The sequence below is a fragment of the Odocoileus virginianus genome, chromosome 3, assembly GCF_023699985.2.
Source record: "Odocoileus virginianus isolate 20LAN1187 ecotype Illinois chromosome 3, Ovbor_1.2, whole genome shotgun sequence".
Lineage (NCBI taxonomy): Eukaryota > Metazoa > Chordata > Mammalia > Artiodactyla > Cervidae > Odocoileus > Odocoileus virginianus.
Genome location: NC_069676.1, coordinates 56,949,105 through 56,973,812, shown reverse-complemented (window position 1 = coordinate 56,973,812; position 24,708 = coordinate 56,949,105). Strand labels below are relative to the sequence as shown.

Genomic DNA, 24,708 nt, shown 5'->3' with positions numbered 1-24,708 from the left:
GGGACCAAAGATCAAATTGCCAACATCCACTGGATCACTGAAAAAGCAAGAGAGTTGCAGAAAAATATCTACTTCTGCTTTATTGACTATGCCAAAGCCTTTGACTGTGTGGATCACAACAGACTGTGGAAAACTCTTAAAGAGATGGGAATACCAGACCACCTTACCTGCCTCCTGAGAAATTTTTATGCAGGCCAAGAAGCAATAGTTAGAACTGGACATGGTTCTAACAGACTAGTTCCAAATAGGGAAAGGAGTACGTCAAGGCTATATATTGTCATCCTATTTATTTAACTTATATGCAGAGTACCTCATGTGAAATGCCGGGCTGGATGAAGCACAAGCTGGAATCAAGATTGCCAGGAGAAATACCAATAACGTCAGATACGCAGATGACACCACCCTTATGGCAGAAAGCAAAGAAGAACTAAAGAGCCTCTTGATGAAAGTGAAAGAGGAGAGTGAAAAAGTAGGCTTAAAACTCAACCTTCAGAAAACTAAGATCATGGCATCTGGTCCCATCATTTCATGGCAGATAGATGGGGAAACAATGAAAACAGTGACAGACTTTATTTTCTTGTGCTTCAAAATCACTGCAGATGGTGACTGCAGCCATGAATTTAAAAGACACTTGTTCCCTGGAAGAAAAGCTATGTCCAACCTAGACAGCATATTAAAAAGCAGAGACATTATTCTGTCAACAAAGGTCCGTCTAATCAAAGCTACAGTTTTTCCAGTAGCTATGTATGGATGGATGTGAGAGTTGGACTATAAAGAAAGCTGAGTGCCAAAGAATTGATGCTTTTGAACTGTGCTGTTGGAGAAGACTCTTGAGAGTCCCTTGGACTGCAAGGAGATCCAACCAGTCAATTCTAAAGGAAATCAGTCCTGAATATTCATTGGAAAGACTGATGCGGAAGCTGAAACTCTAATACTTTAGCTACCTGATGCAAAGAACTGACTCATTTGAAAAGACCCTGAAAAAAAAAAAAAAAAAAGAAAAGACCCTGATGCTGGGAAAGACTGGAGGTGGGAGGAGAAGGGGACATCAGAGGATGAGATGGTTGGATGGCATCACCGACTTGATGGACATAAGTTTGAGCAAGCTCCGGGAGTTGGTGATGGAGAGGGAAGCCTGGTGTGCTACAGTCCATGGGGTCGCAAATAGACACTTCTGAGTGATTGAACTGAACTGTGAAAATGGTAACCAGTGAGAAGTACAGAGTGCTAGGGTTACCTGTAATGAGGGATGTAGCATGGGAGACAGGGAAAGATTGTTTTGAGGAAGTAATATTTGAGCAGATTGCTAAGGATGAGAAGGAAGGAGTTAACCAGGTAAAGGTACAAAGGCCATTGTGAGGAGAGTCCACAGTAAGACAGGGGCAGGGGCCCAAAGGGAGCTGGTAAAAGGCAGGGCGGTCCTTGAGGCCACATCAGGATTGTAGTCTGTATTTTAAGAAAAATGAGAAGCCACTAAGCAGTTTAAGCACAATCAGATCTATAGTTTTAAATAACTGTCTTTAATTGTATCAGGCCCTCCTCTTCCCATATTCTGTCCACAAGCATAGATAATTCATAAGCCCCATCAAAAGCTATGATACATGTACATTTGAATAAAAGATGAATGCTTCAAGGTGAAGTATGTACTTCTACAAGTCCTGCTCTCTATAGTTTTCAAAAGGGTCATGCCTATGGAAACCTCTTGAATTGAGGGACAGTTGTTCTAACTTATCTACTACCGTGGTCCCCATAAGAAGCATTCTAGGACTCCCCCATCTGTGTCCACTCAGCCTCTGCTTCATTATGTCTCTGGGCACCTCTTAACTCTGTCACTGAATAGCTCTTTTCATTTGTTTGCTTCTTCCAGATTGTACCCCAGTTAGTCTCTGTTTAACCTCTTGTATAGTGTTCTGAAGAGTCTTTCTAATACTCTTCTACAGGACAGCTAATTTGAGAAATGATCCCATATCCCCCCCTTCAAATTTAGTTTTATTCACAAACAGCCCCATTTCCTTCAATAGCTCCTCACATTGTTGTGTTGTTAATAGAAAAAAGAGAAACAGGAAGGGTGATTTGATTTGGTGGTGAATAAGATGAGTTCACAATTGGGTCACTTGGAGGATGAGTTGACTTCCAAATGGAAATATACCAAAAGCAGGAGCCAGTGCAGGAGTGGAGCTCAACTCATGGCTGAAGATAGACACTGGGAGCAGCCCTCAAAAGAGCTTGGTTGTCTGCAGCACTAATGTAAAGACGGGGCAAGAGTCACCATACAAGAAAAATTGAGCTAGAGAAAAAGATGGGAAATAACAATTAACAAGGGCTTCCCTCGTGGCTCAGCAGTAAAGAATCCACCTCCAATGCAGGAGACAAGGGAAACATGGATTTGATCCTTGGACTGGGAAGATCTCCTGTAGGAGGGAATGGCAACCCACTCCAGTATTCTTGCTTGGAGAATCCCCATGGACAGAGGAGGCTGGCAGGCCACAGTTCATTGGGTCACCAAGAGTCAGACACGACTGAAGTGACTGAGCATGCCTGCAAGCACCTATCATGGGCCAGGCACTGGTTGCTGGACAAATATTACCACACTGCAATTTTCTAATCCTGGGTGTCATTCTTCCTGCTTTGCAGACTAGCGGAACAAGACTTAGCTGGGTCACTTGCCTTAGAGCAAGAGAAGCCCTGAGGCTATGAGCACCTATAACAGTGGAGTTGGAGGCCAGGCAGGAGTAGGGTGGGGAAGGAGAGACAGAAAAGGCTTCTGGCAGATGGATGGAGCAGTGGTTATTTAACCTACGTTTATCTGATTCCAAAATCCATGCTTTCTCCATCTTCGCAAATAGGAGAATCCATTTAGAAAACAGCTACAGAGAAGCCCAGGAGATGGGAATGAGACGAGGTGAAAAATTAGACAAAATAGAAGCTGCTTGTGACTCTTAGGAGTGGGCTTTCGTCAGAAGGTGTGATTGGAAGTAAGACTGCAAGGAGGGAAAGAAGTGTATGGGGAGAAACAGGAGACTGTGTGGTGGTGGGGTTTTATTTTTCTGTTCAATTGCAGGGTTTTTTTTTTAGAAGGGTAAGATGGGTATGAGGAGCTAATGGTATCCAAAAACAGTTATTTTCCTGAACCTAAGATCAGAATGAAATAATGATAAGTTCTTGGCAGAGAGTGGACAGGGAGGGCTTACTTGGCAGGGTACTCACTCATGTGAGCAGTAGAGTTTGAAACTGATATTTGAGGGAGAGGCATAAAAAACCCTGAGTGGGACAAGGAAATGGAAGTGGTGCCCAGTGACCAACAGAAGCCTCTACAGAGAAAAGAGTAAGGTTAAATCCTATGCATACACCAGTGCAGAGTGTGGCTAAAATCCAAGTAATTATATTTGATAAATGTAATATCTGTCATCTACTGAATGCTTCCTAAGTGCTAGCTTACATGCATCACCTTTCCCCACGACACTCCAAATGAAATGAAACTGGTATTCAGAGAAATTAAGTAATTTACCCAGTTCATACAGCTAGAAAGCTGTGGTCAAAACCTGTTTGTCCATTCCCTGAACCACTCAGCTGTACTGAGTCTCCAGGCTAACAAAGATGACTTTATGGAACATATTTGGAAGAAAACATATGGGTGTGTACTCCTTTCAGAAGAACAGTAATTGATAAGAGTAGAAAATGAACTCAGATGTCAGGGAAGAGGTATGGGAATTCACAGCCTGGGGGACAGAAATTGGGCAGTGAGTCACAGAGGGGACATGGAGGGGAGCGGCTGCTTGGCCAATGGAAGCCACAGATAGGGAAGATATGACTTTCCTAGTACAGATGTCAAAGCTGGTCCACCAAAGGCAAGACACGAGTGGGTTCTTCTAGCATCTCTTGAATGATAAAAATCTCATTTAATGAGACAGGCCCTTAGGGCCAGTGCACTGGGATGACCCTGAGGGATGGGATGGGGAGGGAGGTGGGAGGAGGGCTCAGGATGGGGAACACATGTACACCCATGGCCGATTCATGTCAGTGTATGGCAAAAACCACTATAATACTGTTAAGTAATAGCCTCCAATTAAAATAAATTAATTTTAAAAATCTCATTTAATGAAAAGCAGAGCTTCAGATTATGTCTTACAATTGCCCAGGAGACAATATAATCTCCCAGAGAATATGTATAATTCAATAAAAGAAACTCCCATCTTGGGTTGAATGCAGCCAGTTGAAAAAGAACTAGTTGTGAAGTAGAAAGGAAATGAACTTTGGTAAAATTGATTGCTTCGTATGAGCTAGGCATATCAGAACCTTGGGCATTAAGAAGGGAATGAGGGAAAATTGAGACCAAAGACATAAGCAAAGACGGCTTGAGAACACTAGAAAGTTCACAAAAGCAAAATTGTGAAGATACAGCTGTAGTCAGTTCAGTTCAGTCGCTCAGTTGTGTCTGACTCTTTGTGATCCCATGAATCGCAGCACACCAGGCCTCCCTGTCCATCACCAACTCCCGGAGTTTATGCAAACCCATGTCCATTGAGTCGGTGATGCCATCCAGCCATCTCATCCTCTGTCGTCCCCTTCTCCTCCTGCCCCCAATCCCTCCCAGCAGTAGGCATGAATAAATAGCATAAATAAGAGAAAATAGACATGTTGTCCTATAAATATTTTGTCACTCAGAAACACTTGTCAGATGGTTCTGTTATTGCATGTCAGAGATGGATTTTCAAGAGACAAGCACCATGAAGGAGCTCCATGATACAGAGATTATGACATAGCCCCTGTCTTTGAGTTGTATATGAAGTTGTCTAGCCCAGTTCTTAAAAGAGAGTAGGAACTCAAAAGTGTCCTCAGAGTCAGACTAGCTTGGGGCCAATAGAATTTTATTATGTTAAATGTGATTTAAAAAACACAATTATTACTGTAGCCAGTATTTATTGAATGGGACTCATACGGTAATCATTGTCTGAAGTATTTTCCATACATTTAATAACAACCCCATGAAGTAGGTATCATCAGTATCCATATTTATCTTTATGTGAGGATAAAGAGTTAAGTGATTGGTTCTGTAGAAGGTGGTGTCCATAGTCATTAGTCTATAGTGAAGGTGTTACTTTCACCAGTGGCTGATTCTCTTTGTATGATGTTCATGAATTGGGGAAGTCCTGCTGGAAGGAATTTCCTTATAATGTAAGGTAAGTCATTTCTGTGTGTGTTACTGCATCATGTGAATCCTTCTTTACTCATGGGAAGACACATATCCTGTTAGAAGAGAAATCCTACTTCCTAGGTTTGTTTTCATTCTCAAGTCAGTTGACTTTGATGCTGAGCTTTTATGCTGTAATTGCTACTGAAGATCTGAACGGTATGGTTGTGGTGTGACGGAGGTGCCCAGACCTGTGGCAGGAAGATGCAGTGTCCAAGCCCTCTTCTGTTCTAGGGCTTGGGCAGGTCACCTGACACTGTGGAGTCAGCCAGCAGCCAGTTTAAGATCAGGACTTTGGTTCAAACCCAGCTCTGTCTCTCACATGACGAGCGACTGTACAAGCTAGTGTCAGTGCCCTAATCCTGCTGTTACGGATTGAACTGTGCCCCTACCTCAGATCTATACACCAAAGTATGGAAATTTTAACCCCGGGTGTAACTGCATTTGGAGATAGGGCCTTTAAGGAGGTAATTCAGGTTAAATGAGGTCATAAAGGTGGGCCCTAATCCAATAGGACTGATGACCTTCTAGGAAGAGGAAGTGATATCAGCAATCTCTGTCTCTTTCTCTCTGCACAGGGAAGAGGCCATGTGAGGACAGAGTGGGAAGGTCACCATATACAGGCCTGGGTCAGAGGCTTCGACAGAAATCTACCCAGATGGCACCATGGTCTTGGACTTCTACCTTCCTTAAGGAAATAAATCTGTTGTTTGAGCCACCCAATCTGTGGTATTTTGTTACAGCAGCCCTAGCTGACTAATAAGACTGCGAGACCTGCCTTCCTGTGAGGTAGGGATTACCCAGTCATAGCCCTGTCCCACTGCTTGTTCCAAGAGAAGCTATGAACAAAGCTGAGCATGTTGCCTGGCTCATGAAAACACGTTGATGATTTCAGTTGTTACTGTTACTAGTGTACAGTGTGAAGTGTGGCTTCCTTCCCTGGGCATGACAGTCTCACTCCTCACATGGTAGGTATGAGGGTGAAATGAGACCTGTGCTTCTTAAAACCTGCCTGACAACAGAAGAGAGTGCTCACACCCTCCTGGGGATATGGGCACAACAAATTTCCACCAGAATGATTTGTAAAGACTCAATTTTATCTTAAAAACCTACACAAATTTTGTATTCTAGTTCATATGCAGCTGTGTTTGCTTTAATTCCTACAGTTTTTGCAGTCATTTCTCAGTTTGGGGTGCACTATTAAGTTTGTTTCATGTTGTTAATGAACTACTTGAGCCACTGTTAGTGAGCACCTACTGTGTGCCAGGCACTGCTGTCAGTGGGGTGGCTGCCCAGATCCACACCCAGCCTTCCTGAAGCTTGCATTCTGATAGGCTAGGTAGACACAAAACACGTAGTTGGATAACTGCCGCATCGTGATGAGAGCTATGAAGGAAAAAGAAAGTGGGCTAGGAAAGTCTGCAGCAGGGGAGAGGGTCAGAGTCCTAGAGCATTCTGAGTACTAACAGGTTGCTGGGGAAGTCTGGCTTCCCAGGAAGAGTGGTCTGGAAGCAGCCTTCTTTAGTGAGGTATCAGTTATTAAGCATTTTAAGCTGGGTGAATTATCGTCACTCATGGTTTGTCAAAGGAGGGCATAGTCTGCTTTCTAAAACTCTGGGTAGGCTAGGTATGGATTTTTGTACTGGGGATTGTGTGCTGGGGACAGGTCGGTATTTGGCACCATGTGGGGTGTGATGGGGTGGAGGGCAGTGCTGTTTGCTTTAAACGTATAGTGTGGGAGATGGGGATGGGGGACTGACTGAGGGACATTAGAGGCACCTCTGCTCTCTTTTTTCTCCCTGACGAGTGTGTATGCTCTGTGCACACTTGTCCAGGAGTCAGTTAACAGGTAAGAACTGCTTTACAGATCACAGCATTGGTTCCCAAAGAGCCAAACCAGAAGCCCCCTCCATTTTCTACCTGACCTTCCAACTCCCATAGGAAAGGGTTGATGCAGCACTTTGTGCTAGAGATGGTGTGGGTGGGGAAGCTGTCCCCAGCACCTTGAATTAGAAGTCTGGGGTCCCCTGCAGCCCTCTGATCTCTGACTGTACCCGTAAGAGGAGTGCAGGGGGGTTACCATGACACCTGCTCTTGGCCCCATCCCTGCCCCCAGTGCCCTTCCTCATTGCTTCCACACCCCTGGCCACTCCTTTTTTCCCGTTGGAGGTCTCAGTGCAGCAAACAGGCAGAGGGGGGAAGCGTGTAAGATTATGTAGGGAAGGGGAGGAATTTTCCATTAATAATAACAACAACAAGAATAATAATACTTGTCATGTTGGCAGCACTTGTCAGTTTACCAAGTGCATTCAGACCTGTGCTCTCCTCGGTTTCCAGAGGTGGGGCATTGTGACACTGGTGTCTGGTTCCCAGCCTTTGTCACTGCTCCCATGTTCAAGCAAGCCACTGTTTACTTTTTTTTTTTTTTTTTTTTTACAGCTAAGAGCACATTGAGGTGTCCAGGCCTTTATTTAAGCATAGCTCCCCATGAATCCCGCCCCCCCCACCAAATGCTCTCTCTATGCTCCTGTTCGTTGCAGTTTCAACAAGCACCCCCACCACGTCTGTAAAACTTTCTTACATACTCTTCAACTCTTCAAACTGTCCCAATAAGAAGGGGTCTCAGAGACAATCCAGTTCAACCTTGTCACTAGCCCAGAGAGAAAGAGGGTGGGCTAAGGTCACACAGCTTGTCAGGCTCAAAGCCAGGGCTCGGACACCCATGCAGGCGCCCACAGGCACTCCTGCAGCTCCTCCTCCTGACACCCTGGGTAGCTGCACACACTTCTGTCTCCTGGGGCTTCTCAGTGTGTGAACAGTAGGGGCTTAACACGCCCTGTTGTTTTCAAGAGTGTGACTTGTTAATTTTATTCTACCCTTGGTGGAGGGGGTTGGGATGGGGTGAGAGGGGCTTGCCTTCCGCAGGAATCCTGTGGGGGATTCGTTCATGAAGTTAAGGCTCCGAGTGTATGAAAACTCTGGTTTCACACACTGGAGGCAACTTAAGTCCGGGACATGAATCCCCCTAGCAGACCCCTAGCAGCCCAGGCACAGGAGGCACCTGTCCACACAGCGCCGGGTCTTCGGCCCGCGCTTCTCCCTTTCTCTGTGCCCCCACGCTCCTCGGCCCGGCCCAACCCGCTAGTCTCTGCCTCCTTTCTGGCTTTTAGATCGCGCGGTTCTCCCCTTACCACCCTGCAAAGCAACAAGTGTGGGCGCCGCGTTTCTTCTTACCCCGGCCTCGGTCCATGGCGCCGGCGATAGCGGAGCAGGGCGCAGTGCCTCCGGCGGGGCTGGCAGCGTCGGGCGCGGCGCTCTCCAGTCGGCCCCGGCCCCGCGGGAGCGCCCTCCGCGCATCCCCTCCCCCGACAGGATGCTCGCCCGGCGCCCCCGCCCGCCCGCGCCCGCCCCTGCGCTCGGCTCCCGGAATAGACCCGGAGCCCGCCTGGCCCCCTGGGCCGCGGGTGTCCCTCATCCCCACACACCCTTGCCACGCCCTGCCTTTCACAAGTCCTCGCGCCCCTCTCTGGAGGGGCTACTAGAGGACCCACATGCCAGTTCACACTTCCTTTAATGCCCGTGCCTGCGTGCCTCCCACCCCTGCCCAGACCAAGGCACTGTTGAGCTCTGCTTGCATTCCGCTAGTGACGACAAGCTTTATATCACAGTTCCAGCCGTGTCCATTTTCAGATTGTCCAAACTGTTAGAATCTGTTTTTCAACATTAGAGTCAAAAATCTCTTTGCCTGCTGCTGCCACCCTGTCTTTGGGTTTATCTTCTTCATTAAACATGTCTTTCCTGAGCACCTTCTAGAGCCAGACAGTGGACCAGACGCTATGCCAATAATGGTGTAAAAGAGGAGTGAAATAATAAAGATCTTTTAAAAATCACCTAGGGAAAGGAGAGAAAGGATTGCTAAAATGTGGGCAGTGGCTTGGGACACATAAAACTTTTGAGGTTCCCAGTGTACTGAATCGTGAAGAATGCCAACACGGAGAGATAAAAATTGTGGAAATGAACACTTTTTTAGCATACAAGTGCAATGCAATGTTAAGTGTGCTCTTCCTTAAATAATTAATGGGATGTAGAAAAATATTGCTATGACCAGTGTGGTCAAGAATGGGATTTAGGTTTAAAGCTGTGTGAAGAATATCAGCATTTTTCATCCTGTTAGTTTGTCTCTGTGAAAGTAGGCCCAAACCAATTATAGACATATGAAATGTCTAAGACCCTTTATAAAGTGAAGTCGAGGCTTAATTCTTCTTCTAAACACTTCTCCCCAAAATAGGCGAGATCACAGTTTGAAGTTTTGGCTAGGCCACTCCTTTACATAGAACATTCTAGCATTGGGACCATCTTGTGCAAAGGCTCAAGGAAGGACCTGGGAAAGAGCATTCTGCATTTTCCTGGACTGAGAATGTTTCCTCCATTGCTTTGATAGGCAAGTTGAAATTAGTTAGCCCTTGCTTCACCAAATTGCATCAGTAGTTTGTTTAATATATCTGTGTATGAGCCCAGAGGAAATATGGTGTAGTGAAAAAACAATGGAGTTGAAGCCTGAAAACTTGTGTTTGAGCTCTTGCTCTTCTGCTTACGAAGTGTATACCTTTAAGCCTGTGAGTCTTGCTTGCTCATCTGTGCTATGGGAAAACTCATACTGACCTCGCAAGGTTTTTAGGAGGGCAAATGACATGATGGTACAAACCTACTTTGTAAACCATAAATAGCTATAAAAATGTGAGCCGTTATTATTTTCCAAGTTCCTCTTTGTTCCTGCCCACTTTTCCAGTTTGAAAAGGTCAGTTTAAATTCTAAAGCAGACAACCAACAATTTATAAGTGAATTAACTTCTAAAAGTTCACTGTTTTAATTCTGAAACACTTGAAAACAAGGCTATAAATTGTAGTTAAGTTCCCAGTCTAGCTCATTTACTACTTTAAAAAACATAATATTTCATTTGAAGTAAATTTTAAAAATGTGGAAAATGCAGCTATTGCAGGAACAGATGGAAGGCTTAGAACTTTTAGAAGCTTTAAGAAACTTTCAGACTCTGGAAGTTTATCAGAGAATTGGAACTGAAAAATAAAAGCTAAAGGGAATTTATATGCACCTATGAAATGGTATATGGAATGAGATTAACTGATCTAGGAAAGATGTAAAATGGGAAATGTGGGCTAGGAAAGATGTAAAAAATGGGGTCTAGGAAAGATGTAAAAATGGGAAAACACAGTCTGTGCCGTTTTCCTAAGGATTAACAGTAAAGAAGCAGCTGTGAAGATGTAGTGGTTCTCGTTTAATAATCACCCACAGTGCCCACTAGGTGGCACTGTTGACTAAATTGACTACAGCTTGGTTGCTGTTGGGGAACTGAAGGAAGTGGATGAGAAGGCTGTTTGTGGCTTTGGAACAAGGAATAACTACATATTTTTTCCTTTCATTTTTTCCTTTCCTTTACATAGGCCCATGTTGCTGCTAAGTCGCTTCAGTCGTGTCCATAGACACCATTAAAAACTACCCCTACTTTTAATTAGTCTACTTAGAAATATTTGTTGCATTCTGTGCCAATTTCTATTGGGAGAACTAATGCTAAGTAGAAAGGATCTTCATCCTTTATGAGTTTCCAGTCTAGTAGAGGAGGTAAATATGCATAAAGTAATTTAATTAAAATTATTATGTGAAAAGTACCAGAGGAAATATAAAATGCTCTTGGAATTCAGTAAGATGAAGCAGGAATTTCTTACTGATCATGGAGACAATAGTGGATGACTGACACTTGGGTGAGCCTGCAATGAGGAGATAACATTACAGGCAGAGAAAACAGTGAGAGCAAAGACATAGAGATAGAAAACTGCAGGATGTGTCTGCAAAGCAGTTTGGCTTGGCCAGATCATAGGCTATCGGGTGGGCGGTGCTGGAATGGGGATGGAGGTTGTGGGTGCCTTTGCCTGGTTTTCTCCTCCCCTTTCCCCTTCCCTGTGTGAATGCAATTCTCTAGAAAGGATTTTTAGGATCTGCCTCATATCTTCCCTTTTCTTATTGCTGTCGTAAGTTTTCCAGGTTTGCCTGGTGCTTGTCTAAAGAAGTCTGTGTGAAGAGTTCTAGCTCTGTAAAAAGACAGCAAATTTGGTCCCACTGAACAATTCCAGGAAGAAAGCTTTCAGCTCCCACATGCTCCTAGTCTTGTGAAAACAACTGATACTCCCCATTCTCATTCTTAGCTTATCAGGTGGAACTGGGAAGCCCAAGGAAAGAAAAATTTAGAGGCTAAATGTTCTTTGTCCCAGTGAGAGAAACATACTTTAGCCTTTTAATCTGTCACTTTGCCTCTAGGTCTGCTTCCATCATGGATACCACAGTGACCATTCCATGGTTCTAGTCAGATCCCCCTTAAAAGTATTTGATGGCTCTCCTTTGCTGTCAGTGCAGAGTTCAGATTCCGTATTGTAGTATCTGGGGTACGTTCCTGTCTAAGCTCCAGCCCGCCATTCCACAGAGTAGTGATCTCAGGAGACCCTGGGAAAAGTAAGAAAAACCACCAATTGGGGTTCAGATCTGGGTTCTTGAACTGACTCTGTTACTATGTTACTGTCAGTTCTTCCACTGGGTCATCAGTGTTTAAATTCCTGCTTCTCCCTTTACCTCTTCTTGGCCCCCTAGACTGCAAGCACTATGCGAGTGGGTGTTATGTCTTACTTGTTGCTAGATCCCTACAGCCTAGCACAGTGTCTGGAACCTAGTAAGTGGCAGTAAGTATTGTTGGGTGAGTCAGTGAATAAATGCTCTAGGACTCATGAGGTTTCTATTAATGCAGGTGTCTTGGGGGGTGATCCCCTTTATCTTCTGAGATTGTTTATTTGCTTATTTATTCGTAGAGGAAAATGAGACAGCAGTGACATGTTCTGGGAGCAATGCCTCTCTGCTTCCCTTCCCACTGCCTGCCACTGTGGACATGCAGCCCAATCCATGGGGCTTCTCACTGGCTCAGGGCCCCACTCCCATCTCCTTTGTGCAGGGTGAGCCCCACAGCCCCTTGCTTGAGTGTCTGCCCAGTGCTGGTCGCTGGATGAAAACCTCTCTTGTTCCACTCAGCACAATGTCACCATTATAGCCCCTATCCAGGGAAATGACACATGGCTGTTGGTCCACCCTGGGCCCCAGAAAGCAGATAGAGATCTGAGTGGTGGCTACTGGGGAAGGAGAGTTTCATGGCTGGATGAAAACCACTCCTTTTGTTGCACTTCCTGGTTTTTGTTCCAAGGCACCAGGCTCCTACCTGCACCCAGGCCACGGGTTCGGTGTCAGCTGTCACAGAGCCCAGAGCACTGTTGTGTCTGCAGGAAAAGGAGTGTTTGTTCTTGTGCCCCAGTGCTGCACATCCCCACCCCTTGGATCCTTCAGGAAAAGAGCACCCTTGGCTCGTTAAGTGAGGCTCACAGGCTGAAGTACCCTTAGGACCAGTCAGGGGACCTGTGCGTGTGAGCTGACCACCTGGAAAGTTAGAGCACTCTTGTTCCATCTGAATGCCAGGAGCCAGCAACTCACTGCAGTGTGACCAGGGGAACATGGGCCTGGAATGGCCAGATCTTCAGACTTTTTAGGAAAACCCAGGAATCCAGATTTCAGCTTTTGATTTTAAAATGTTGGTAACTAAGTCCAACTGTTTTAAAACATTGCAGGGGCCAACTAAAATACCCCTGTGGGCTTAAAACTGGCATACAGGAACCCTGAGAAAAACTGTGGGCCCATGAAGACCTCTAGAGAATCTGTCCAGCTGGGTGCCTCTACCTGGGGGCCAAGGTGATGCCCATCTTTTAAAGCTGCTGCAGGGACTAACTCTCTTTTAAAAGGGTGCACTGCCTGCCCCCTCTTCATCTCTAGTATGCAGGCTGATGCCAGGGTGCAGAGTGCAAAGTGAATTTCTTAACCTTGGAACTAGAAGAACTTTAGAGCTGAGAGGAGCCCAAGACTTTAGCCAGGCTGGTCCCTTTCTTTGTCCGATGAGGACTGAAGCCAAAAGAGGGGAAGAAAGCTTGCCTGGAATCACAAAAGATCTTAGAGGCAGAATTGGGGAGTGGTGCCGAGGGCTCTAGACTTCTGTGACATACAGCTGTGAAACCTTGAATGAATTATGTATCAAGGGCTCAATTTCCTCATCTGTAAAATGACGATCAAAGTAGTACCCAGAGGATTAAGTGAAATCTGTAAAGTGCTTAGTGTAAAAGTGCAAGTTATTGTAATCAATGTGCATTTCCTCTGAGACATTGTCAGATGCTTATGGAAATATTGAGGAACACCGAACTCTCAGCCGCACATCCAGGCTGCCCCCTGCAGGGAGTTTTGTGTAAACCAGGCTATTGGAAATGTGGTAAATTCTGCCAGCTTCCTCCTTCCCTGTGAAAACGCCTGATACCCTCAGATATGAGGACTATGGAGCTTTCAGCTCCTGTTACCCACAGAGTCTAAGAAGGGGTAGTAATTTGTAGTTATGTTTTTAAAAATTAAATAGTGCTGTTACTTTGTCAGAAGGAAAATTGCTTTCTCCTGATCCAAGTAGGCAAGACCTGTGTCTTGGGCGCATTTCTTTTGTATGACAATAAAGTCTTTATCCACAGGAGGGCTTTGTGAGCAAGAAGGCCTTTGGTCTAGGCCCTTCAAGCACTTCTCATGACTGACGCACATTTTGACATCTCACAAATGCTTCCCTAGTGAGTCACGTGGCCCATCTCTTGTTCCTGCAGGAGATGATATATGCACTACTGAAATGGGGATCATGTGATTTCCCTCACACAGCAAAGCTGATATTATTAATTCACTCTGGGACCCAGTGTGTTTGTCACAACTCCTTTGATGGCAAGTGATATAATAACAACTCAAACCAGCTAAAACCAGGAAAGGAATTAATAAATTATTAACTCAGAAGGTAACTGGGGATTTGAAAGGTGAAGTTGGATTTAAGATAAGCTCAGATGGGATGGGGAGGGAGGTGGGAGGGGGGATCAGAATGCAGAACACTTGTAAATCCATGGCTGATTCATGTCAATGTATGGCAAAAACCACTACAATACTGTAAAGTAATTAGCCTCTAACTAATAAAAATAAATGAAAAAAAAAAAACAAAACCCAAAACCATAAAAAAAAAAGAGAGATAAGCTCAGATTCAGGAGCACAAAGAGGTTGCTACTTTCTTTCCTCTCCTGACTCCACCCTCCTCTGTTCAGTTTCCATCTTCAGGTGGTCAAAGAAGGCCCCAAGGCTCCAGGGCTGCACACCTTTACTGCTGGTGGGAATTCAGGTAAGGGTAAAGGGCCTGATCTAAGAATGAGGGAGGTGCTGAGAAACCGCCCCCCCCCCCCCCCCCCCCCCCTTGCAGCCAGGTACTGTGCCTGAAGCACATCATTCAGTCCTTACCATCTAATGAAATAAGTGCTGTTACTCCTGTTTTGAAAGTCTCATTTCATGTGGTGAATTAGTTTGCTATTGTTGTCGTAACAAAATACCACAGACTGGGTGGCTTAAACAATGGAAATTTATTTTCTTCTGGTTCTGGAGGCTGGAAGTCCCCAAGCTAGGTGTCAGCAGTTAACTCTCCTCTGAGGCTTCTCTCCTTGGCTTGCAGGTGGTGACGCTCCTGCTGCCTCATCACATGGTCTTTCCTCTGTGCACCTACATTCCTGGCATCTCTCCCTATGTCCTAATCTCCTCTTCTTACAAGGACACCAGTCAGATTGGAAATAGGGCCCATCCTCCTGGCCTCATTTTGACTTATCATCTCTTTCAAGGCCCTATCTCAAATATAGCCATATTCTAGGGGACTTGGGGTTAGGGTTTCAGCATATAAATTTTGGGGGATAGACTTGAGCCCAATACCCTCCCAGGTAAATGGAGACTGAGGTTAGTATTCAGGGAGGCTGAGTCTAGCCATGGTGCTGTCGTGTTTCTGCCACAGCTCACAGTGGCGCCTGAGTCGGTGGGTCTTCACAGCCCAGAGCCGCAGAGAGAGTTGCACCCAGTGAAAACCGTAGCAAACAGGAAGTCCTTGGACATGACGTCCTGGGAACGGGCTTGTGGAATATGAGAGTTTTGGCTCCCTGAGGTGGGGTGGGGTTAACTCGGCCCTGCTTGATGGTCAGAGTACTTGTGTTTTCTTTTCCCTGAAGCATCTTCAGATTTTTTTTTCCTTTGGTTTCCTAAAGAACAGTCATCACGAAGAGACTGAGGGAATACATGTTTTCCCCCTGCTCTCACTTATGCCAGAGGGAACAATAATTCGCAAAGTGTGAAATTCAGGCTTGTGGTGAATATGTATGGTAAGTTTAGATGTGACTCAGGCCAACATATTTGAAGAGTTATGAATTGATCTGAGTTTGTGTTAAAAGCATAAAGTTGGTCCTTATTTGATACCAATAAATAGAAAAGTCAGGAATGAATCATTTGAAAGAAGACTGTCACATAAAGAGCATTAAGTAAATATTAGTAGATAATCTGATGAAAATTGTGGAGGTGGTGTCTGAGTGGCTGAAATTTGGAAAACACTAGGACAGTTTCCTCCAGGGAGAAGACACTTTTGGACATGGGCATAGATGTCACCTTAATTTTTTTACCTGATTCATCTGAACACTTGGCCCTAATTTGCCTCAAGGACTAACCATGAGTGCGACTGCAGGCCTTTGGCTTTTCTGCCTGTGCCCCTGTGCCAAAAATCACATTGGAGGCCAGGTGAAGAGGCATGTGGATGCTTGGGTGATGAGGCTGGCCCTAGTTGTCACGGCTTCTGGATTTTATTTATTTAGTCTTGCTCTAGGGCTTCTGAATACCTTGGCAGTGGCTCACAGCTCTGTACATAAAAGCAGATGTTTATCACTGTGCGATCAAGAGTTTAGCAACTTGACATCTGATGTGGAATGAAGTATTTAAAATTTAATTACACATGGGGCATTAACAGAGTCGGCATAACTCTGCGAACTCACTTCATAATTGCTGTGAATTTTAGCAGTAGTCTGTTGCCCTTGAATTCCAAGCCCTTCTTCTCCACATTTGGCTCATTCAGTGGCCAGCTGCAGCTGCTGACACCATCCACAGCCGGTCCCCGGGTTTCCGCACCAGGTGCCTTGTGAGGACGAACAGCTCTGGGCGCAGGAGAGCTGGCAGCTTGTCCTGTTCTGCTCAATGCTCAGTGGGCCTGTTTCTGTGGCTGCAAAATGCAGCCATTGCCTTGTCTTTAAGCTCTAACCTTCTGTGATTTCTGTGGCCCCTAGTTTGAGTTCTGCTTTATTAATGTAAGATTGCCCTCCAGTGTCCAGAGAAGTTATGTGCGCAAGGAAAGGGCTCCCTTCTAGAACTTCAGGAAGTCAGACACAAAATGTTGCCATCCCTGTCCAAAATAGAAAGATGGTTTAAAGCAGCACTTGCTCAAACTTCACTATGTGTGCGAAGCACCCCGTGGTCTTATTAAAATATGGGTTTGGATTGAGAAGGTTGGGAGTGGAGCCTGAGATTCTGCATTTGTCACAAGCTCCCTGGTGAATCCAGTGCTGCTGGCTGGGGACCACACTTTGAGTACCTAGACTTAGAACATTTCTCCCTGCTTCTGGTAGGTAACAGCCACAGTGCAAGCCAGACGATCTTCATGTAGCCTGCGTGATTGAGAGGTGTCCTTCCAGTCCCTCTGAATATTCTGGTCTCTGCCTGCCCTCCAGCTACCCTTCCTTTGCGTCTCTCCATCGTATTTTAGTTCTAGATACATCAAGCTCTTACTCACCTCAGTGCCTTAACATATACTGTTCTCTGTGCCTGAAATGCTCCCATCCCCTCTTTTCCCTTGGGTACTTCGTTGGCATCCTTCAGTCAGAGCATGAAGTGAGTTCCTTTCTGCTCCTGTTTTCTGGTGCCCTATTTGTGTCTCTGTGGCAGTTAACTTCCTGTGCCATCTTTTTCTGTTCACTTGTTTACAGTCGTATTTCCTCTTTAAGACTAGAGCTACACGAGAGCTCACACCTGACTTGCACACAGTTGTGTCCTCAGTGCTGCTGCCTCACAGCAGATGCTCCATAAATAAATATTTTCTGAGTGTGTGTAGCCAGGGGGCAAGGAAACATCCTTGAGTTTCCTTTTACACATTTTAGCCACCTGTCTCAAGGGACTATGATGGGGGTGATACTTAGAGGAATCATAGAATGAGAAGTCAGGAAAGGAGCTCCTTTTAAGCCACATCTCATCATCATAGATGTCAAAATGTGAAAAAAAGTTTATATCTTAGAATGGATGAAATAAAGTAAGTCTAACATTTCTTAGTTATGTCACAAAAAGAACTTCATAGAACTTGTAACGTGCATTGTGATTCTCTGAGGGGAGAGAATGACTGTGGTTGAAACCCTGTCATCGTTTAACCCAGGGGCCATTCCCTGTCTTCCCTGTCTTTCTTCTTTATCAGCAGGGCATCAACCTCCCACTGTTGAGTCTGAAATGCAAAGAACAGATACCAGCTGTTTTTGCTTCAAGGGCATGGGCCGGTTTTGTAGCTCTGCCAGCAGAACCTGCAGAGAAGCCTACTAAGGACTTCTGGGAAGGTTTGTCTGCTTAAAAGAGACACACAAAGGGGAATTTGTCCTGTTTCTCAGTGTGATTGTGGGAGGACATGATGCCTGGCACCACAGCAGCCTCTTCTTAACCTGAGGAATCACACCTGAGGATAGTGGAGTGGAGCAACGCAAAGAACCAGATGCCAAGAATCTGGGCTTCCAACAGTATCACGGAGCTGCTGAATTGACTAGCCCTGCACCTGGGACCTCTTTCTAGTTGGCAAGATAATGTGTTCTCATTGTTGAAGCCACTTTTAAGAAGGTACTTAAAAAAATACATATTTATTTGTTTGGCTGCATCAGTTCTTAGTTGTGGCACGCAGGATCTTCGTTACATCATGGGGGGATCTTTTGTTGTGGTGCACAGATTCTCTAGCTCTGGGATGTGGGCTTTTCAGCATGTGGTTTCAGTGGTTGTGGCACTCAGGCTTAGTTGCTCTGAGGCATATGGGATCTTACTTCCTCAACCAGGGATCGAACCTGCATCCCCTGCATTGCAGGGTGGATTCTTAACCACTGGACCATCAGGGAGGTCCCTAAGAAGGTACTCTTTACTTGCAACTGAAAGCATCCTACCTGATAAGAGTGGTTGAACTGATTTCTTCAGTCAGAGAGGTAGGAATTGGCTCCTGGCACCACCACAGTTCTTATGCATCCTCTTTAAAGCTGTTTCCTCCTCCATGAGATGCAGGTAAGAATAATGATACCTCTTGGGTTGTTAACAGAGGCTTAAATGAGATGATGGGTGGAAAGTCCTTAGCATAGAACTTGGCGCATTTAATCAGTTATCCTCCAATACAAAGTAAAAAGTTTAGTAATAAAAAAGAACTTGGCACACTTTACTAAATAATGAGGGACTATTACTATGATTATTTTTAAATTGAAGTGTAGTTGGTTTACAATATTGTGTTTTGGGTATATAGCAAAGTTATTCAATTATATATATTCAGATTATTTTTCATTATTGGTTATTACAAGGTATTAAAGTTGTTCCCTGTGTCATACAGTAAATCTTTGTTGCTTATCTATTTTATGTATAAAATATGTGTCTATTAATCCCAAACTACTAATTTATTTTTCCCCCAACTCCCTTTCCCTTTTGATAAGCTTAAGTGTTTTTTAAAATTATATTTGTGAGTCTGTTTCTGTTTTGTAAGTAGATTAATTTGTATTATTTTTTAATATTTCATATATAAGTGATATAATATTTGTCTTTGAGTTACTTCACATGTTGTGATATTCTCTAGGTCCCTCTGTGTTGCTACAATGGGCAACATTTCATTCTTTTTTATGACTAATATTCCATTGTATTTATGTACCACATCATTTTTATCCATTCCTCTGTCTATGGACATTCAGGTTGCTTCATGTCTCTAACTATTGTAAATGGTGCTGCAGTGAACGTTGGGTGCATTTGCTTTTTTTGAATTATGGTTTTCTCTGGATATATGCCTAGGAGTGGGATTGCAGGATCATATGGTAATTCTACATTTAGTTTTGAAGGAACCTCCATACTGTTCTCTATAGTGACTGTGCCAATCAACATTTGCAGCAACAGTGAAGAGGGTTCCCTCTTCTCCATGCCCTCTCCAGCATTTATTATTTATAGATTTTTTGATGATGGCCATTCTGACGGGTTAGGTGAAATCTCATTGTAGTTTTGATTTGCATTTCTCTATTAATTAGTGATGTTGAACATCTTTTCATGTGTCTCTTGGCCATCTGTCTTTCTTCTTTGGAGAAATGTCTGTTTAGATCTTCTGCCCATTTTTTTGATTGGGTTGTTTTTATGCTGTTAAAGCCTCATTAGCTGTTTGTAAATTCTGGAGACGAATCCCTTGTTGGTCGCACTATTTGCAAATATATTCTCCCATTCTGTGAGTTGTCTTTTTGTTTTGTTTATGGTTTCCTTTGCTCTGCAAAAGTTTTTGAGTTTAATTAGGTCCCACTTGTTTTTGTTTTTATTTCCATTAGTCTTGGAGATGGATCGAAAAAGATAGTGCTGCAATTTCTGTCAGTGAGTGTTTTGCCTGTTTTCCTCTAAGAGTTTTATACTGCCCAGTCTTGCATTAAGGTCTTCAGTCTACTTTGAGTTTATTTTTTCTGTATGATACTGAAGAACATTTTGATTTATTTATTTTTTCCCCATGGAGCTGTCCAGTTTTTCCAGCACCATTTATTGAAGAGACTGTCTTTCCTCCATTGTATAGTCTTGTTTCCTTTGTTGTAGATTAATTGACCAGGTATGCATGGGTTTATTTTTGGGCTTTCTGTCCTGTTCCATTGATTTATATTTCTGTGGGTTTTTTTTTTTTTTGGTGCCAGTACCATACTGTTTTGATTACTGTAGCTTTGTAGTATAGTCTGAAGTCCAGGAACCTGATTCCTCCAGCTTTATTTCCCTTTCTCAAGATTACATTGGCTATTCAAGGTCTTTTGTGTCTCCATATAAATTTAAAATTTTTCTAGTTCTGTGAAAAATGCCATTGGTAATTTGATAGGGATGGCACTGAATCTGAGATTGCCTTGGGTAGTGTAGTCATTTTGACAATATTGATTCTTCCAGTCTAAGAACATGGTATATCTTTCCATCTGTTTGTGTCCTCTTTGATTTCTGTCATCAGTGTCTTACAGTACAGATCTTTCATTTCCTTAGGTAGATTTATTTCTAGGTATTCTTTTTGAGGTGGCCATAAATGGGATTGTTTCCTTAATTTCTTTCCTATCTTTCATTGCTAGTGTATAGAAGTGTAACAGATTTCCGTGTATTAATTTTGTAATCTGCAGTTTTACCAAACTCATTGATGAGTTCTTGTAGTTTTATGGTAACATCTTTGGAATTTTCTATGCATAGTATGCCATCTACAAACAGTGACAGTTTAACTGCTTCTGCAATTTGAATTCCTTTTAATTTTTTTCTTCTCTGATTGCTGTGGCTAGGACTTCCAAAACTATGTTGAATAAAAGTGGTAAGAGTGGGTATCCTTGTCTTGTTCCTGATCTTAGAGGAAATGCTTGCAGCTTTTTGCTGTTGAGTATGATGTTAACTGTAAGTTGCTGTATATGACATATATGTCATATATGTTGTTGTTTACTTGCAAAGTCACGTGCAACTCTTTGTGACCTCATGGACTACAGCACTTCAGGCTTCCCTGTCCTTTACTGTCTCCCAGAGTTTGCTCCAACTCATGACCATTGAGTCAGTGATGCCATCCAACCATCTCATCCTCTGTCACCCACTTCTCTTGCCCTCAATATTTCCCAGCATCAGGGTCTTTCCCAGTGTGTTGGCTCTTTGCATCAGGTGGCCAGAGTATTGGAGCTTCAGCATCAGTCCTTCCAATGAATATTCAGGGTTGATTTCCATTCCATTTCTATGGTTTGATCTCCTTGCTGTCTAAGGGAGTCTCAAGAGTTTTTCTCCAGCACCACAGTTCAAAAGCATCAATTCTTTGGCACTCAGCCTTCTTTATGGTCCACTTCTCACAACCGTACATGACTACTGGACAGACCATAGCTTTGACTATATAGACCTTTATTGGCAAAGTGATGTCTCTGCTTTTTAATATGCTGTCTAGATTTGAAATAGCTTTTCTTTAAAGGAGCAAGCATCTTTTAACTTCATGGCTGCAATCACTGTCTGAAGTGATTTTGGAGCCCAAGAAAATAAAATCTGCCACTTTTTCCATTGTTTTCCCACATCTATTTGCCATGAAGTGATGGGACAGGATGCCATAATCTTAGTGTTTTGAATGTTGAGTTTTAACCCTACTTTTTCACTCTCCTCTTTCACCTTCCTGAAGAGGCTCTTTAGTTTCTCTGTGCTTTCCTGCCATTAGAGTGCTATCATCTACATATCTGAGCTTGTTGATATTTCTCCTAGCAATCTTGATTCCAGCTTGTGATTATGTTATGGTATGTTTCCTCTATGTCTACTTTCTGGAGAGTTCCTATTATATGTTAAAAGGTTTTTCTGCATCTATTGAGAGATGATATGGTTATTCTTCAATTTTTTTTGATGTGGTGTATCACACTGATTGATTTGTGGATATTGAAAATTCCTTGCATCCCTGGGAGAAATCCCATTTGATTATGGTGTATGATCCTTTTAATGTATTGATGGATTTGGCTTGCTATTATTTTGTTGAAGATTTTTGCATCTATGTTCATCAGTGATATTGCCCAGTGATTTTCTTTTTTCATGGTGTCTTTGTCTTATTCATTGCTTTTGGCTTAGTGTTTATCTTGGCAATTCAGTTGTCTAGTTTTGATTGGTTTCTCTTTATAGTTTCTAGTTCCTTGTTACAGTAATGTGGATTTCTGTTGATAATCTTTCTTAATTCCTTTAGCATTTTTATTACCTCCTTCTTGAACTTGGGAGAGGTCTGTTTTATTGTTTTGTTCTTTCAGGTGATTTTTCTTGTTCTTTTTAAATTAATTAATTTTAATTGGAGGATAATTACTTTGCAATATAGTAATCGCCTCTGCCATACATCAGCATGAATTGGCCATAGGCATACCTGTGACTCCTCCCACCCTCCTCCCACCTTCCTGCCCACCCCATCCCTCCAGGTTGTCATAGAGCACGGGCTTTGGGTTCCCTGCATCATATATCAAACTCCCGCTGGCTGTCTGTTTTACATATGGTGATGTATATGTTTTAATGTTATTCTCTCAAGTCATCCCACCCCTTTTTTTCTCCCACTGTGTCCAAAGTCTGTTCTTTATGTCTGTGTCTCCTTTACTGACCTGCACACAGGGTCTCTGGTACTGTTTTTGTAGATTCCTGTATATATGTGTTAATATATGATATTTGTCTTTCTCTTTCTGACTTACTTCTCTCTGTATAATAGGCTCTAGGTTCATCCACCTCATTAGAATGGACTCAAATCTGTTATAGTTGAGTTGTATTCCATTGTATATATGTACCACCACTTCCTTGTTCATTCATCTGCTGATGGACATCTACGTTGCTTCCACGTCCTAGCTATTGTAAATAGTGCTGCGGTGAACACTGAGGTACATGTGTCCCTTTCAGTTATGGTTTCCTCACTGCATGTGCCCGGTAGTAGGATTGCTGGGTCATATGGGAGTTTTAAGCCTGGTTTTTAAAGGAATCTCCATACTGTTCTCCACAGTGGTTGTATCAGTTTGCATTCCCACCACGACTGTAGGAGAGTTCCCTTTCCTCCACACCCTCTTTAGCATTTGTTGTTTGTAGACTTTTTGATGATAGCCATTCCAACCAGTGTGAGATGATGCCTCATTGTAATTTTGATTTGCATTTCTCTAATAATGAGTGATGTTGAGCATCTTTTCATGTGTTTATTAGCCATCTGTATGTCTTCTTTGGATAAATGCCTGTGTAAGTCTTCTGCCCATTTTTGATTGGGTTGTTTGTTTTTCTGGTATTGAGCTGCATGAGCTGCTTGTATATTTTGGAGATTAATTCTTTGTCAGTTTCTTCATTTGCTGTTATTTTCTCTCATTCTGAGGGTTGTCTTTTCAGCTTGCTTATAGTTTCCTTCATTGTGCAGGAGCTTTTAAGTTTATATTATTTTAAATAGGTCCCACTTGTTTATTTTTGTTTTTATTTCCATTCATAGAGGATCTTGCTGTGATTTATGTCAGTGTTCTGCATATGTTTTCCTCTAAGAGTTCTACAGTTTCTGGTCTTACATTTAGGTCTCTAATCCATTTGAGTTTACCTTTGTGTATAGTGTTAGAAGTGTTCTAATTTCATTCTCTTACATGTGGTTAACCAGTTTTTCCAGCACCACTTGTTGAAGAGACTGTCTTTTCTCCACTGTGTAGTTTTGCCTCCTCTGTCAAAGATAAGGTGTCGACAGATGCATGGATTTATCTCCAGACTTTCTGTATTGTTCCATTAATCTGTATTTCTGTTTTTGTGCCAGTATTAATGACTGTAACTTGGTAGTATAGTCTAAAGCCAGGCAGGTTGATTCCTCCAGTTCCATTCTTCTTTCTCAAGATTGCTTTGGCTATTTGCAGTCTTTTGTGTTTCCATACAAATTGTGAAATTATTTGTTCTAGTTTTGTGAAAAATACTGTTGGTAATTTGATAGGGATTGCATTGAGTGTATAAATTGCTTTGGTAGTATAGTCATTTTTACCATATTAATTCTTCTAATTCAAGAACATGGTATATCACCTCATCTCTGTGTTATCTTTGAGTTCTTTCATCAGTGTCTTATAGTTGTCTCCGTACAGGTCTTTTGTCTCTTTAGGTAAATTTATTCCTAAGTATTTTATTCTTTTTGTTGCAATGGTGAATGGGATTGATTCCTTAATTTCTCTTTCTGATTTTTCATTGTTAGTATATAGGAATGCAAGAGATTTCTGTGTATTACTTTTATATTCTGAGACTTTACTGTATTCATTGATTAGCTCTGGTAATTTTCTAGTGGCATCTTTAGAGTTTTCTATGTAGAGAATCATATCATCTGCAAACAGTGAGTTATATTTTTTTTCCAACCTGGATTCCTTTAACTTCTTTATCTTCTATGATTGCTGTGGCTAGGACTTCCAAAACTATGTTGAATAATAGTGGTAAGAGTGGGCACCCTTGTCTTGTTCCTGATTTTTGAGGAAATGCTTTCAGTTTTTCACCATTGAGGATAATGTTTGCTGTGAGTTTGTCATATATGGCCTTTATTATGTGGAGGTATGTTCCTTCTATGCCTACTTTCTAGAGAGTTTTTATCATAAATGAGTATAGAATTTTGTCAAAGTCTTTCTTTGCATCTACTAAGGTGATCATAGGGTTTTTATCTTTCAGTTCATTAATATGGTGTATCACATTGATTGATTGCATATATTGAAGAATCCTTGCATCCCTTGGATAAATCTGACTTGATCATAATATGTGATCTTTTTAATATGTTGTTGGATTCTGTTTGCTAGAATTTTGTTAAGGAT

At 42.8% G+C, this 24,708-nt stretch overlaps 1 protein-coding gene and 1 long non-coding RNA gene across 11 annotated transcripts in view; one reads left to right on the top strand and one right to left on the bottom strand.

The window, feature by feature from the left end:
• AFAP1L1 (actin filament associated protein 1 like 1) overlaps positions 1–8,542 on the bottom strand; it is a 68,417-nt gene extending 59,875 nt beyond the window's left edge. The window contains exon 1 of the mRNA XM_020903429.2: positions 8,426–8,542. Coding sequence (XP_020759088.2) covers positions 8,426–8,441 — 16 coding nt within the window. The 5' untranslated portion in view covers positions 8,442–8,542. The remainder of the gene's footprint in view (positions 1–8,425) is intronic.
• The window catches only part of LOC110143728 (uncharacterized), a 109,156-nt gene that overhangs the window by 63,125 nt on the left and 21,323 nt on the right, over positions 1–24,708 (top strand). For 8 of the 10 annotated variants that reach the window (XR_011486907.1, XR_011486904.1, XR_011486908.1 and 5 more), the window contains exons 3-4: positions 14,410–14,483; positions 17,622–18,031. The exons of 1 other annotated variant lie outside the window; for it this stretch is intronic. This is a non-coding gene — a long non-coding RNA (uncharacterized lncRNA). The remainder of the gene's footprint in view (positions 1–14,409; positions 14,484–17,621; positions 18,032–24,708) is intronic. One more of the 10 variants, XR_011486905.1, reaches the window with a different exon arrangement.